General features: G+C 52.3%; 1 protein-coding gene across 1 annotated transcript in view; it reads left to right on the forward strand.

The window, feature by feature from the left end:
• Positions 1-17,316, forward strand: part of CHRDL2 (chordin like 2) — a 165,445-nt gene that overhangs the window by 122,511 nt on the left and 25,618 nt on the right. Inside the window, exons 7-9 of the mRNA XM_040339789.1 lie at positions 9,896-10,064; positions 11,966-12,160; positions 13,577-13,759. Coding sequence (XP_040195723.1) covers positions 9,896-10,064; positions 11,966-12,160; positions 13,577-13,759 — 547 coding nt within the window. The remainder of the gene's footprint in view (positions 1-9,895; positions 10,065-11,965; positions 12,161-13,576; positions 13,760-17,316) is intronic.

Below are 17,316 nucleotides of genomic sequence, written 5' to 3' on the forward strand. Positions count from 1 at the left end.
CGTCTTTCCATGTGTGTAAATCTCAGGAGTTTCCTTCCAACCTATAGATCCCCCATTTTCACCAATAGGGGCTTTCTCTACAAACTTTAACAAAAAGAACATTTTACTTTAAAAACTCAGTTTTAGATAAAAGACTTTTAGATTAAAGTCAAGGGAATGAATAGAATTCACAGGGTCACCCCCCCCCCCCCCAACAGTAGAAAATGGATCTGTTGAGGGGTTGTGGCGGTACAACACAGTGTTTAAAATGGAGTGGTGTGAAATAAAATGTGTGCAGAACAACGGAGTAGGTAACGTACAGCATGGCATTACGGAATGAGGAGGTGCGGAATAGGGAAACGTACGGTATGGCATACGGAATGAGGAGGTGCGGAATAGGGAGCGTACAGCCTGGCATACGGAATGAGGAGGTGCGGAATAGGGAGCGTACAGCATGGCATACGGAATAAAGAGGTGTGGAATAGGGAACGGTACAGCATGGCATACAGAATGAGGAGGTGTGGAATAGGGAACGGTACAGCATGGCATACGGAATGAGGAGGTGCGGAATAGGGAACGTACAGCATGGCATACAGAATGAGAAGGTGTGGAATAGGGAACGTACAGCATGGCATACAGAATGAGAAGGTGTGGAATAGGGAATGTACAGCATGGCATACAGAATGAGAAGGTGTGGAATAGGGAATGTACAGCATTGCATACGGTATGAGGAGGTGTGGAATAGGGAACATACGGCATGGCATACGGAATGAGGAGGTGCGGAATGGGGAACGTACAGCATGGCATACGGAATGAGGAGGTGCGGAATAGGGAACATACAGCCTGGCATGCGGAATGAGGAGGTGTGGAATAGGGATCGTACAGCCTAGCATGCAGAATGAGGAGGTGCGGAATAGGGAACGTACAGCCTGGCATACAGAATGAGGAGGTGCGGAATAGGGAACATACAGCATGGCATACGGAATGAGGAGGTGCGGACTAGGGAATGAGTAGCATGGAATGAGGAGGTGTGGAATAGGGATCGTACAGCCTGGCATGCAGAATGAGGAGGTGCGGAATAGGGAACGTACAGCCTGGCATACGGAATGAGGAGGTGCAGAATAGGGAATGAGGAGGTGCAGAATAGGGAACCTACAGGACGGAATGAGAAGGTGCGGAATAGGAAACATACAGCATGGCATACGGAATGAAAAGGTGCGGAATAGGGGAACGTACAGCATGGCATACGGAATGAGGAGGTGCGGAATGGGGAACGTACAGCATGGCATACGGAATGAGGAGGTGCGGAATAGGGATCGTACAGCCTGGCATGCAGAATGAGGAGGTGCGGAATAGGGAACGTACAGCCTGGCATACGGAATGAGGAGGTGCGGAATGGGGGAACGTACAGCCTGGCATACGGAATGAGAAGGTGCGGAATAGGGAAACATACAGCATGGCATACGGAATGAAAAGGTGCGGAATAGGGGAACGTACAGCATGGCATACGGAATGAGGAGGTGCGGAATGGGGAACGTACAGCATGGCATATGGAATGAGGAGGTGCGGAATAGGGATCGTACAGCCTGGCATGCAGAATGAGGAGGTGCGGAATAGGGAACGTACAGCCTGGCATACAGAATGAGGAGGTGCGGAATAGGGAACGTACAGCCTGGCATACGGAATGAGGAGGTGTGGAATAGGGAACGTACAGCATGGCATACGGAATGAGGAGGTGTGGAATAGGGATCGTACAGCCTGGCATGCAGAATGAGGAGGTGCGGAATAGGAAACGTACAGCCTGGCATACAGAATGAGGAGGTGCTGAATAGGGATTGTACAGCCTGGCATGCGGAATGAGGAGGTGCGGAATAGGGAATGAGGAGGTGCAGAATGGGGGAACGTACAGCATGGCATACGGAATGAGGAGGTGCGGAATGGGGGAACGTACAGCATGGCATACGGAATGAGGAGGTGCGGAATAGGGAACATACAGCATGGCATGCGGAATGAGGAGGTGCGGAATAGGGAACGTACAGCCTGGCATACGGAATGAGGAGGTGCTGAATAGGGATTGTACAGCCTGGCATGCGGAATGAGGAGGTGCGGAATAGAGAATGAGGAGGTGCAGAATAGGGAAGGTGTGAAATAGGGGAACGTACAGCATGGCATACGGAATGAGGTGGTGCGGAATAGGGAACGTACAGCATGGCATGCGGAATGAGGAGGTGTGGAATAGGGATCGTACAGCCTGGCATGCAGAATGAGGAGGTGCGGAATAGGGAACGTACAGCCTGGCATACAGAATGAGGAGGTGCTGAATAGGGATTGTACAGCCTGGCATACGGAATGAGGAGGTGCGGAATAGGGAACGTACAGCCTGGCATACGGAATGAGGAGGTGCGGAATAGGGAACGTACAGCCTGGCATGCGGAATGAGGAGGTGTGGAATAGGGATCGTACAGCCTGGCATGCAGAATGAGGAGGTGCGGAATAGGGAACGTACAGCATGGCATACGGAATGAGGAGGTGCTGAATAGGGATTGTACAGCCTGGCATGCGGAATGAGGTGCTGAATAGGGATTGTACAGCCTGGCATGCGGAATGAGGAGGTGCAGAATAGGGAACGTACAGCATGGCATACGGAATGAGGAGGTGCGGAATAGGGAACGTACAGCATGGCATACGGAATGAGGAGGTGCGGAATAGGGAACGTACAGCATGGCATACGGAATGAGGAGGTGCGGAATGGGGGAACGTACAGCCTGGCATACAGAATGAGGAGGTGCGGAATGGGGGAACGTACAGCGTGACATATGGAATGAGGAGGTGCGGAATGGGGGAACATACAGCATGTCATACGGAATGAGGAGGTGCGGAATAGGGAACGTACAGCATGGCATACGGAATGAGGAGGTGCGGAATGGGGGAACATACAGCATGTCATACGGAATGAGGAGGTGCGGAATGGGGGAACGTACAGCATGGCATACGGAATGAGGAGGTGCGGAATAGGGAACGTACAGCATGGCATACGGAATGAGGAGGTGCGGAATGGGGGAACGTACAGCGTGACATATGGAATGAGGAGGTGCGGAATGGGGGAACGTACAGCATGGCATACGGAATGAGGAGGTGCGGAATGGGGGAACGTACAGCATGTCATACGGAATGAGGAGGTGCGGAATAGGGAACGTACAGCATGGCATACGGAATGAGGAGGTGCGGAATGGGGGAACGTACAGCGTGACATATGGAATGAGGAGGTGCGGAATGGGGGAACGTACAGCATGGCATACGGAATGAGGAGGTGCGGAATAGGGGAACGTACAGCCTGGCATACGGAATGAGGAGGTGCGGAATGGGGGAACGTACAGCATGGCATACGGAATGAGGAGGTGCGGAATGGGGGAACGTACAGCATGGCATACGGAATGAGGAGGTGCGGAATAGGGAACGTACAGCATGGCATACGGAATGAGGAGGTGCGGAATAGGGAACGTACAGCATGGCATACGGAATGAGGAGGTGCGGAATGGGGGAACGTACAGCATGGCATACGGAATGAGGAGGTGCGGAATAGGGAACGTACAGCCTGGCATACGGAATGAGAAGGTGCGGAATGGGGGAACGTACAGCATGGCATACGGAATGAGGAGGTGCGGAATGGGGGAACGTACAGCATGGCATACGGAATGAGGAGGTGCGGAATGGGGGAACGTACAGCGTGACATATGGAATGAGGAGGTGCGGAATAGGGAACGTACAGCATGGCATACGGAATGAGGAGGTGCGGAATGGGGGAACGTACAGCGTGACATATGGAATGAGGAGGTGCGGAATGGGGGAACGTACAGCATGGCATACGGAATGAGGAGGTGCGGAATAGGGAACGTACAGCATGGCATACGGAATGAGGAGGTGCGGAATGGGGGAACGTACAGCGTGACATATGGAATGAGGAGGTGCGGAATGGGGGAACGTACAGCATGGCATACGGAATGAGGAGGTGCGGAATAGGGGAACGTACAGCATGGCATACGGAATGAGGAGGTGCGGAATAGGGGAACGTACAGCCTGGCATACGGAATGAGGAGGTGCGGAATAGGGAACGTGTACAGCATGGCATACGGAATGAGGAGGTGCGGAATAGGGAACGTACAGCATGGCATACGGAATGAGGAGGTGCGGAATAGGAAACGTACAGCATGGCATACGGAATGAGGAGGTGCGGAATGGGGGAACGTACAGCGTGACATATGGAATGAGGAGGTGCGGAATGGGGGAACGTACAGCATGTCATACGGAATGAGGAGGTGCGGAATAGGGAACGTACAGCATGGCATACGGAATGAGGAGGTGCGGAATGGGGGAACGTACAGCATGGCATACGGAATGAGGAGGTGCGGAATGGGGGAACGTACAGCATGGCATACGGAATGAGGAGGTGCGGAATAGGGAACGTACAGCATGGCATACGGAATGAGGAGGTGCGGAATGGGGGAACGTACAGCGTGACATATGGAATGAGGAGGTGCGGAATGGGGGAACGTACAGCATGGCATACGGAATGAGGAGGTGCGGAATAGGGGAACGTACAGCCTGGCATACGGAATGAGGAGGTGCGGAATAGGGAACGTACAGCATGGCATACGGAATGAGGAGGTGCGGAATAGGGAACGTACAGCATGGCATACGGAATGAGGAGGTGCGGAATAGGGAACGTACAGCATGGCATACGGAATGAGGAGGTGCGGAATGGGGGAACGTACAGCATGGCATACGGAATGAGGAGGTGCGGAATGGGGGAACGTACAGCATGTCATACGGAATGAGGAGGTGCGGAATAGGGAACGTACAGCATGGCATACGGAATGAGGAGGTGCGGAATGGGGGAACGTACAGCGTGACATATGGAATGAGGAGGTGCGGAATGGGGGAACGTACAGCATGGCATACGGAATGAGGAGGTGCGGAATAGGGGAACGTACAGCCTGGCATACGGAATGAGGAGGTGCGGAATAGGGAACGTACAGCATGGCATACGGAATGAGGAGGTGCGGAATAGGGAACGTACAGCATGGCATACGGAATGAGGAGGTGCGGAATGGGGGAACGTACAGCATGTCATACGGAATGAGGAGGTGCGGAATAGGGAACGTACAGCATGGCATACGGAATGAGGAGGTGCGGAATGGGGGAACGTACAGCGTGACATATGGAATGAGGAGGTGCGGAATGGGGGAACGTACAGCATGGCATACGGAATGAGGAGGTGCGGAATGGGGGAACGTACAGCATGTCATACGGAATGAGGAGGTGCGGAATAGGGAACGTACAGCATGGCATACGGAATGAGGAGGTGCGGAATGGGGGAACGTACAGCGTGACATATGGAATGAGGAGGTGCGGAATGGGGGAACGTACAGCATGGCATACGGAATGAGGAGGTGCGGAATAGGGGAACGTACAGCCTGGCATACGGAATGAGGAGGTGCGGAATGGGGGAACGTACAGCATGGCATACGGAATGAGGAGGTGCGGAATGGGGGAACGTACAGCATGGCATACGGAATGAGGAGGTGCGGAATAGGGAACGTACAGCATGGCATACGGAATGAGGAGGTGCGGAATAGGGAACGTACAGCATGGCATACGGAATGAGGAGGTGCGGAATGGGGGAACGTACAGCATGGCATACGGAATGAGGAGGTGCGGAATAGGGAACGTACAGCCTGGCATACGGAATGAGAAGGTGCGGAATGGGGGAACGTACAGCATGGCATACGGAATGAGGAGGTGCGGAATGGGGGAACGTACAGCATGGCATACGGAATGAGGAGGTGCGGAATGGGGGAACGTACAGCGTGACATATGGAATGAGGAGGTGCGGAATAGGGAACGTACAGCATGGCATACGGAATGAGGAGGTGCGGAATGGGGGAACGTACAGCGTGACATATGGAATGAGGAGGTGCGGAATGGGGGAACGTACAGCATGGCATACGGAATGAGAAGGTGCGGAATGGGGGAACGTACAGCGTGACATATGGAATGAGGAGGTGCGGAATAGGGAACGTACAGCATGGCATACGGAATGAGGAGGTGCGGAATAGGGAACGTGTACAGCATGGCATACGGAATGAGGAGGTGCGGAATAGGGAACGTACAGCATGGCATACGGAATGAGGAGGTGCGGAATAGGGAACGTACAGCATGGCATACAGAATGAGGAGGTGCGGAATAGGGAACGTACAGCCTGGCATACGGAATGAGGAGGTGCGGAATGGGGGAACGTACAGCATGGCATACGGAATGAGGAGGTGCGGAATAGGGAACGTACAGCCTGGCATACGGAATGAGGAGGTGCGGAATGGGGGAACGTACAGCATGGCATACGGAATGAGGAGGTGCGGAATGGGGGAACGTACAGCATGGCATACGGAATGAGGAGGTGCGGAATGGGGGAACGTACAGCATGGCATATGGAATGAGGAGTTGCGGAATGGGGGAACGTACAGCGTGACATATGGAATGAGGAGGTGCGGAATAGGGAACGTACAGCATGGCATACGGTATGAGGAGGTGCGGAATAGGGAACGTACAGCATGGCATACGGAATGAGGAGGTGCGGAATGGGGGAACGTACAGCATGGCATACGGAATGAGGAGGTGCGGAATGGGGTAACGTACAGCATGGCATACGGAATGAGGAGGTGTGGAATAGGGAACGTACAGCATGGCATACGGTATGAGGAGGTGCGGAATAGGGAACGTACAGCATGGCATACGGAATGAGGAGGTGCGGAATGGGGGAACGTACAGCATGGCATACGGTATGAGGAGGTGCGGAATGGGGTAACGTACAGCATGGCATACGGAATGAGGAGGTGCGGAATGGGGGAACGTACAGCATGGCATATGGAATGAGGAGTTGCGGAATGGGGGAACGTACAGCATGGCATACGGAATGAGGAGATGTGAAATAGGGATCGTACAGCATGGCATACGGATCGAGGAGGTGCGGCATAGGAAACCTAGGGCATGACTTCTAGTATATAGAATGTACAGAATGCTATATGGAATGATGCTTTGCGGAATAGGGAACAGACAGTGTGGTATAGGGAATAGGGAGGTGCAGAATATGGAATGCAGAGCATATTATATGAGATGAGGTGTGTAGGGTATATACAGCAGGGTGATCCAGTGCACAGTGGTTACTGGATACTAAAAAAAACTCATTACTAATGCCGAGGTTTAGGCTGACCTCCCTCCAGACCTCCCTCCAGACCCCTCCATCCAGACCTCCCTCCATCCAGACCTCCCTCTCCAGACCCCTCCATCCAGACCTCTTTCCATACCTCTCCATCCAGACCCCTCCATCCATACCTCCCTCCAGACCCCTCCATCCAGACCTCCCTCTCCAGACCTCTCCCTCCAGACCCCTCCATCCAGACCTCTTTCCATACCTCTCCATCCAGACCCCTCCATCCATACCTCCCTCCAGACCCCTCCATCCATACCTCCCTCCAGACCCCCTCCATCCATACCTCCCTCCAGACCCCCTCCATCCATACCTCCCTCCAGACCCCTCCATCCATCCCTCCATCCATACCTCCCTCCAGACCCCTCCATCCAGACCCTTCCTTCCAGACCCCTCCTTCCAGACCCCTCCTTCCAGACCTCTCCATCCATACCTCCCTCCAGACCCCTCCATCCATACCTCCCTCCAGACCCCCTCCATCCATACCTCCCTCCATACCTCCCTCCAGACCCCCTCCATCCATACCTCCCTCCAGACCCCCTCCATCCATACCTCCCTCCAGACCCCCTCCATCCATACCTCCCTCCAGACCCCCTCCATCCATACCTCCATCCAGACCCCTCCATCCATCCCTCCATCCATACCTCCCTCCAGACCCCTCCATCCAGACCTCCCTCCAGACCCCTCCATCCAGACCTCCCCCAGCATGGCACCTGCTGTGACGGCTCACCTGATCGCTGCTGCCACTTGTAAATATAGAAGTCGGCAGAGGAAGTTTACGACTACCCAAATCCTCTGTCCCCCGACATCAGATGATCCCATCAGTCAAAGCTGCGGATGACGTGAGTAATGGAAGACTTCATCTTCTGGCTTCTGTGTTTAGTGGCAGCAGCAAGTCAATGAACTGTTATATCGGGTCCCTCCCTGGATGGGGCTGGGTTGCCCAATTTATCTGCTATATAGATGGAATGTGCAGATAAGGATAGGAGCTCCTCCTTCCACCCATCACCTCTCATCCCTAGGGCCCTGACCAGGTGCCCCCCCCCTGGACCCCATAGAAGTCACATGTATCTAAACCTATTTTTACATTTTGTAAAGATTATGGGAGGATTAGAACCCCTGTCGGGTTTTTAATGCCTCTATCTTTGTTAGGGATTTCCCCCCCTGGTGACCAGCTTTACAGGTTTGATTTGACTGACTTCATCACAGATTAGCAATCCATTGATTGTGCTGTGGGTGTCCAGATCAATAATCAATCAATTTGCTAATTGATGCTATAAGAAGCACCCAAGACTTTTTTTCTCCAGTGCATGTGTTGCGACGCGCTGCAATGCAAGTGCGCTTCCTTAGTACAGGGATCTCCAAACGTTCTAAACAAAGGGGCAGTTTACTGTCCCTCAGACTTAGGGGGGAGACTGTTACCAGTGGTAGTAGAAAAATGCCCCATGTTTGCTGTCAGTGGGAAGAATAGTGCCCCATCTTATGGTTTTGGAGGAGGGGGAATGGTGCCCCACGGTAGGTGTCAGTGGGAGAAATGGTGCCCCATCATTGATATCAATGGGAGGAATGGTGACCCATCATTGGTATCATTGGTATCAATGGGAGGAATGGTGACCCATCATTGGTATCAATGGTATCAATGGGAGGAATGGTGACCCATCATTGGTATCAATGGTGACCCATCATTGGTATCGATGGGAGGAATGGTGACCCATCATTGGTATCGATGGGAGGAATGGTGACCCATCATTGGTATCAATGGGAGGAATGGTGACCCATCATTGGTATCAATGGGAGGAATGGTGACCCATCATTGGTATCAATGGGAGGAATGGTGACCCATCATTGGTATCAATGGGGGGAATGGTGACCCATCATTGGTATCAATGGGGGGAATGGTGACCCATCATTGGTATCAATGGGGGGAATGGTGACCCATCATTGGTATCAATGGGAGGAATGGTGACCCATCATTGGTATCAATGGGAGGAATGGTGACCCATCATTGGTATCAATGGGAGGAATGGTGACCCATCATTGGTATCAATGGGAGGAATGGTGACCCATCATTGGTATCAATGGGAGGAATGGTGACCCATCATTGGTATCAATGGGAGGAATGGTGACCCATCATTGGTATCAATGGGAGGAATGGTGACCCATCATTGGTATCAATGGGAGGAATGGTGACCCATCATTGGTATCAATGGGAGGAATGGTGACCCATCATTGGTATCGGGGGAGGGGAAATGGTGCCCCATGGTTGGTATCGGTGGGAGAAATGGTGCCCCATCATTTGTATCAATGGGAGAAATAGTGCCCCATCATTGGTATTAATGGGAGAAATGGTGACCCATGATTTGTATCAATGGGAGGAATGGTGACCCATCATTGGTATCTGTGGGAGGAATGGTGACCCATCATTGGTATCAATGCCTTGTATCCATGGAAGGAATAGTACCGCAAGGGCCGGGTGAAGGCAAGCAAAGGGCCTCATCTAGCCTCCAGGCCACAGCTTGTAGACTGCTTCTTTCGATCCTAGGAGAAGGGTAGATATATGAATACAATTTTCACATGACCTCTGCGGGTCTGTACCACTCACTAGGTGGCGCTCTCCTTTAAAAGTATAAATATCTGCTTTGTGCCCTGCAGAGACACTCCCAGGACCAGTGCCTCAGCGAGCTGCTCAGCAAGAAGTCCCTGGGGGCCACAGAGTCCACCATTGTCAGTTCTTCTCTGGGGTTCAACCCTCGAAGCTTCAAGCAGAAGGGAGGAGGTGGGACAACGGTGAAAATCCTGATGAAAGAAAAGCACAAGAAAGGTGACACACAGCAGTGAGGAGGAGGATCACGTTGCCGTTTTGTTTTGTGTGGTAAACCAGTTTCTCTAACCTGCCCACCCAACTAGTCCCACCATCCCTGCTGTACCCATTATGAGGGGTTCCCACCATCCCTGCTGTACCCATTATGAGGGGTTCCCACCATCCCTGCTGTACCCATTATGAGGAGTTCCCACCATCCCTGCTGTACCTATTATGAGGGGTTCCCACCATCCCTGTGCCGAGTTTTTGGGTCTTCACACCTGCTGTGCCCATTATGAGGGCTTTCCACCATCCCTGTGCTGAGCTATGGAGACTGTACTCCTGCTGTGCCCATTATGGGGGGGTTCCCACCATCCCTGCTCTCTGGCCAAAGATCAGGAACGGCATTATGAGACGCTGCTTGTTAATTCCCAAGGTCGCTATATCTCATCACTGGAAAAAACACTTCTCCTCTCTACGTTTTGGAATCAGTGCTGATACTCAGATATCATGGCAATGGAAAGATATGAAAAAATATGCACTGCATGGACTTGTTTGTGGGCCTATAATCACTCAACCACTTTTTTGCACCCTAGTTTAGCCCTAAGGGCTAGTTTACACTTTGCTTCAAAACAAGGCTTCGGGCATGCATTGTTAGGAGCTTTGACTCGCGTTCAGAGAACTATCACTAAATAAGGTTAGCTTACAGTCCTGTGTTTGCTTAGTGCTTAGATGAGACTTTGGTGGGGCTTAGATGAGACTTTGGTGGGGCTTAGATGAGACTTTGGTGGGGCTTAGATGAGACTTTGGTGGGGCTTAGATGAGACTTTGGTGGGGCTTAGATGAGACTTTGGTGGGGCTTAGATGAGACTTTGGTGGGGCTTAGATGGGGCTTTGGTGAGACTTTGGTGGGGCTTTGACGAGGCTTTTGCGGGGCTTTGATAAGACTTTGGTGGGGCTTTGATGAGACTTTGGTGGGGCTTAGCTGACCCTTTGGTGGGGCTTTGATGAGACTTTGGTGGGGCTTTGATGAGACTTTGGTGGGGCTTTGATGAGACTTTGGTGGGGCTTTGATGAGGCTTTGGTGGGGCTTTGATGAGGCTTTGGTGGGGCTTTGATGAGGCTTTGGTGGGGCTTTGATGAGGCTTTGGTGGGGCTTTGATGAGGCTTTGGTGGGGCTGAACGAGGCTTTGTTGGGGCTGAGACGGGTCATAGATGAGGTTTTGTCGGGGCTTTGGTGGGGCTGAGACGGGTCATAGATGAGGTTTTGGCAGGGCTGAGACGGGTCATAGATGAGGTTTTGGCAGGGCTGAGACGGGTCATAGATGAGGTTTTGTCGGGGCTTTGGTGGGGCTCAGACGGGTCATAGATGAGGTTTTGTCGGGGCTTTGGTGGGGCTGAGACGAGGCTTTGGTGGGGCTGAGACGAGGCTTTGGTGGGGCTGAGACGAGGCTTTGGTGGGGCTTCAAGCGAGCTTTGCCATAGACTTCTATGGAGGCTTTGAAGATGTTTTGAAGCACCACTAAAGCTACATGGGGTATAATTTTTTGAAGCAAACCTGAAGCAAAGGAAAAGCAAGATGTAAACGGGACTGCAAGCTAACCATTTTATTTAGTTTCGGGGCTTCGACTGGCGTTCAGAGAGCTTTAACAAAGCCTGTCCGAAGCCTTGTTTTGAAGTGTAAACTAGCCGGTAACGTGTGTTGAAGCCCAAGCAAGTGTAAATGAGCCCTAAACGTTCCACTCTTTTTCCGTTGGCTCCTCCCATTTTCCGTGGTCAGCCTGCATTACACACGCCTCCAAATGTGGGAATGTTTCTTACTTCTTCCTCCTACATGAAGGGTTTTGTCTTCTCCATTATAACTTGGATTGGATGTGGTGCTCCTTACAGATATTATAACGTCATCTCTCCTTCCCCCCCAGCCTGCATTTATAATGGTAAGACGTATTCGCACGGCGAGGTCTGGCACCCCGTATTCCGAAACTTTGGCGCTATTCCTTGTATCCTGTGCACCTGTAAGGACGGCAGTCAGGACTGCCAGCGGGTCACGTGCCCCGAGGAATATCCATGCGACTATCCGGAGAAGGTGGAGGGTAAATGCTGCAAGGTCTGCCAAGGTGAGTCTAATGTTTGTCAAGTCTGGGGCTCTAATGCATTGGTCTCCAAACTTTGCTTGTCATTATCTGGCCCTTGGGGCCCTATTACCCCAACTGACATCAAGAATGGAGCTACCTACACTGCCAGGAGGTACCAGGACTGGACCGGTTAATGCCCCATTGTTTTGGGTCAATGGTAGGAATAGTACCTCATCATTGGTATCAGTGGGAGAAATAATGCCCCCTCATTATTTTAAATGGGAAGCAAAGTGTCCCATCATTGGTGTCAGTGAGAGGATTAGTGCCCCGTCATTGGTGGGTGTCAGTGGGAGCAATGGTGCCACGTCACTGGTGCGCACTCTTCGACCCTCCACTTTGTACACTGCACACCCCTAGCTCTGTACTCTGTACATAGTGCACCCCTGAACCCTACACTCGGATTCTAGTGCACCTCTGCGCTGTGCTCTGTGCACCCTTGAAACTGCATCCCTCACACAGCACATCCCCCGAACTCTGCACTCTGTACTTAGTGCATCCCTGAACTCCACATAACACACTACTGGTATTTATTACACCTTTAACCACTTGCCGCCCGCCATATAGCAGAATGACAGCGGCAAAGTGGCTGTGATATCCTGACCGGAAGTCATATGACGTGATCAGGATATATCACAGCCGGGGGGGGGGGGGGGGGGGGGGGCGCAGCACGGCAATCGCAGGTGCTGTGTGTCAGTCTGACACACAGTAACTCCGTCCGTGGTATGAAGCCTCTGCCAGAGGCTTCATACCACGTGATCAGCTGTGACCAATCACAGCTGATCATCGCGTGAACCAGGAAGTGCCAGTAAGCGGCTCTCCTCGGTTCACGCTGACGGGGAGAGCCGAGTGGCGACTCTCCCTGTCGGGGGGGGGCTTGATTGGCTGAGACGCCTGTCAGTCTTATCCAAGGAACGCACCCCCCGTACGTTCCCTGGATAAGCATCCGGAAAGCTGAGGGCTGTACTCGGAAAGCCTATCAGAGCACTTCCGCACAGCCAACCAGCTGCTGTTATTCAGGTGGCCGGCGCACAAGGTCCGGCCATCTGAATAGACCAGCGGCAACGAAAACATACATTCATGCAATGCAATGAATGTATGTTATTTCAGTGGCGGTGCGAGAGCCAGAGGGGGCGGCACTCCAGCGCCCTCTATAGACGCACCGCCACTGGTCCTGGGACCGGTTCTGTTTAACTTGTTCATCAGAAACATTGAGGTCGGTATAAATGGTTCAATCTCAGTACAAAGCTGTGCCGGGTAATAACCTCACAACAAGTCGGACTCATTCTACATAAACGGCACCTATAAACATTTTCTCTCCATTCTTTTGCCCCCTGTGTTTATCCTTCATTCATGTATTGATGGAACGATTGAACAAAACTATATTTTTTTCGCTGACAGATGACAAAGTGGAGCCCACCGAGGAGGTCACCACCACCAGGTGCTTGAAGAACCCCAACAAGATTCTAGTCTACATGTACATGTCGCCCACCACCGCAAAACAGAAGGAAAACCTGCGCAAAATCGCCATCGAGAAGGAAGCGTCTGAAGATGTGGAGATCTACGTCTGGAAAATGGTGAAAGGTGAGCCCTACGTTGGTTGGTTATATATAATCTTTGCTTAAAGACTTTTTCATCAAAGGGACACTATTTGAACTAATGGGCAGGGAACATTGATTCAGCCATGCGTCTTGTGTACAGTGTATTTGTTTTTGAAAGGTTACGGGTGAGGAAAGGTCACCCACCCGTGTGGTAGGAAAGTGCCAAGAGCAGTGGAAATTCCAAAGTCCCTCATGTAGAGCATGAATTCATACTGTGGTCAACCCACAGCTCTCTCCTTGATGGAACAGATGGCTCATGGGAATATCAATGGCTGTAGCCGAGGCCAAGCTGTGAACGGACCGATAAATTCCTTTTTTAATAAAAGTCCCGGCTGCTTTGTCTACCTGCCTGGATACTTACCGTCACAAGTCGAGGACGGGATCTTCGCTTCCATTTTCTAGAGCAGTGGTGGTCAACTTAGGACAGGGGTGCCCAACCACTGGCCCGCGGAGCCCTCTGATGTGGCCCTCGACCTCCTGCTCTGGGATGGCAGATTAGCAAGCCTAGATCACGGGTTGCCAACTTGCCATCCCAAAGCAGTAGTTTTGTGAGTGAAGCCGCAGCTGATCTGTGCCCATCCAATGCAGCCTGATGCCTATCTGCAGCCTGATCTGCGCCCATCCAATGCAGCCTGATGCCCATCTGCAGTCTGATCTGCGCCCATCCAATGCAGCCTGATGCCCATCTGCAGTCTGATCTGCGCCCATCCAATGCAGCCTGATGCCCATCTGCAGCCTGATCTGCGCCCATCCAATGCAGCCTGATGCCCATCTGCAGCCTGATCTGCGCCCATCCAATGCAGCCTGATGCCCATCTGCAGTCTGATCTGCGCCCATCCAATGCAGCCTGATGCCCATCTGCAGCCTGATCTGCGCCCATCCAATGCAGCCTGATGCCCATCTGCAGCCTGATCTGCGCCCATCCAATGCAGCCTGATGCCTATCTGCAGCCTGATCTGCGCCCATCCAATGCAGCCTGATGCTGATCTGCGCCCATCCAATGCAGCCTGATATGCGCCCATCCAATGCAGCCTGATGCCCATTGGCAGCCTCAGTGCAGCCTCTGTGCCCATCTGCAGCCTGATCTGCGCCCATCCAATGCAGCCTGATGCCCATCTGCAGCCTCTGTGCCCATCTGCAGCCTGATCTGCACCAATCCAATGCAGCCTGATGCCCATCTGCAGCCTCTGTGCCCATTTGCAGCCTGATCTGCGCCCATCCAATGCAGCCTGATCTGCGCCCATTCAATGCAGCCTGATGCCCATCGGCAGCCTCAGTGCAGCCTCTGCGCCCATCCAATGCAGCCTGATCTGCGCCCATCCAATGCAGCCTGATCTGTGCCCATCCAATGCAGCCTGATGCCCATCGGCAGCCTCAGTGCAGCCTCTGTGCCCATCTGCAGCCTGATCTGCGCCCATCCAATGCAGCCTGATCTGCGCCCATCCAATGCAGCCTGATGCCATCGGCAGCCTCAGTGCAGCCTCTGTGCCCATCTGCAGCCTGATCTGCGCCCATCCAATGCAGCCTCTGTGCCCATCTGCAGCCTGATTCTGCGCCCATCCAATGCAGCCTGATGCCCATCCAATGCAGCCTGGTCTGCGCCCAATCAATGAAACCTGATCTGCGCCCATCCAATGCAGCCTGATGCCCATCGGCAGCCTCAGTGCAGCCTCTGTGCCCATCTGCAGCCTGATCTGCACCCATCCAATGCAGCCTGATGCCTATCTGCAGCCTCACCATCTCTCATGCAGTGCAGAAAATACATAGTACATAGTTAGTCAGGTTGAAAAAAAGACACAAGTCCATCAAGTTCAACCATAAGAAATAATAATAATAATATCATACAATCCCATATACCCAATTCTATACCCACAGTTGATCCAGAGGAAGGCAAAAGACCCCAGCAGAGTATGATCCAATTTGCTACAGCCTATTTCCTGTAAGGGTGTCATGAACAGCAAGTGAAGGACAATTTCCCCCAAAGGGGTCACAGACTGTCATGCCTCGTACACACAACCGTTTTTTCCGGCAGGAAAACTGCCATGAGAGCTTTGGTCGGAAATCCCAGCCGTGTGTATGCTCCATCGCAGTTTTCCCGTCAGGATAACTGCGGGGAAAAAAAGAGAACCAGCTCTCCTTTTTTTTTTTTTTTTTTCGCCGGGATTCCCCGCGATCTTTTTCCCAGCAGTTTTACTATGGGGAAAAACTGCGATGGAGCATACACACGGCCGGGATTCCCGACCAAAGCTCACTGCACTTTTCCCGAAGGGAAAACCTCTGGTGTGTACAGGGGGAAAGTTACCGAGCAGTTCCTCGGGATTCCCGCCGGGAATCCCGTACGTGTGTACTAGGCATAAGGGTCCTTTCACACGGGGCGGAATCTGCCGGCGATCCGCTTGCTCAGCAGAGGATTTGTCCACTAAGCAGGCAGTTGACGGGTCCATGCCCACTCCACTTTTGCAGAGTGGACACAGGCACAGCCCACTCCCCTCTATAGGTGGTTAAAAATTAGGGGGGATTTTTGGGACTTTAACCACTTGCCGCCCGCCATATAGCACAATGACGGCGGCAAAGTGGTTTCAATAACCTGACTGGATGTCATATGACGTCTTCAGGATATTGAGCCGCTGCGCGCCCCCGGGGGCGCGCATCACGGCAATCGTTGTTACGGGGTGTCAGTCTGACACCCCGCAACACCGATCTAGGTAAAGTGTCTCTGACTGAGACTCTTTACCACGTGATCAGCCGTGTCCAATCACAGCTGATCACAATGTAAATCCCCGAGGATGCCCACACTGGAACACCAGGGATGCCACCAGACTACCAGGATTGCCCACCACAGGTATGCCACCCTAGACCACCAGGGATGCCAATCAGAAATGAATAATAGATGCCAATCAGTGCCCACAATGGATGCCAATCAGTGCCCACAATAGACATCACTGATTGGCATCCATTAGTACAACACATTACAGTACATCAGTGCCACCTATCCGTGCCTATCCATGCCACCTATCAGTGCCCATCCGTGTCGCCTATCAGTGCCCATCCATGTCCCCTATCAGTGCCCATCCATGTTGCCTATCACGCCTATCAGTGCCCATCCGTGTCGCCTATCAGTGCCCATCCGTGCTGCATATCAGTGCCACCTATCAGTGCTGCATATTGGTGCCCATCAATGCCACCTCATCGGTGCCCATCAGTGCCACCTTATCAGTGCCGTACCATGAGTGCCCATCAGTGAAGGAGAAAACGTACTTATTTATAAAAGTTTTGTAACAGAAACAAAAAAAACATTTTTTTTTTTAAATTTTCGGTGTATAAGTGCCCCCTGGTATGGAAGTGGTTAAATGAAGCGCAGTTAGGTGCCTCCATCACCTGGTTCAAGTGGGGGGGAAAAAAGGAGACTTGTGGGACCTTAAAGCGGATATCCGCCTATAAAAAAATATATTAAAAGCCAACAGCTACAAATACTGGAGCTGCTGACTTTTAGTAAATGGACACTCACCTGTCCAGGGCGCCCGCGATGTTGGCAGCCGA

This window comes from Rana temporaria, chromosome 2, assembly GCF_905171775.1.
Source record: "Rana temporaria chromosome 2, aRanTem1.1, whole genome shotgun sequence".
Classification (NCBI taxonomy): domain Eukaryota; kingdom Metazoa; phylum Chordata; class Amphibia; order Anura; family Ranidae; genus Rana; species Rana temporaria.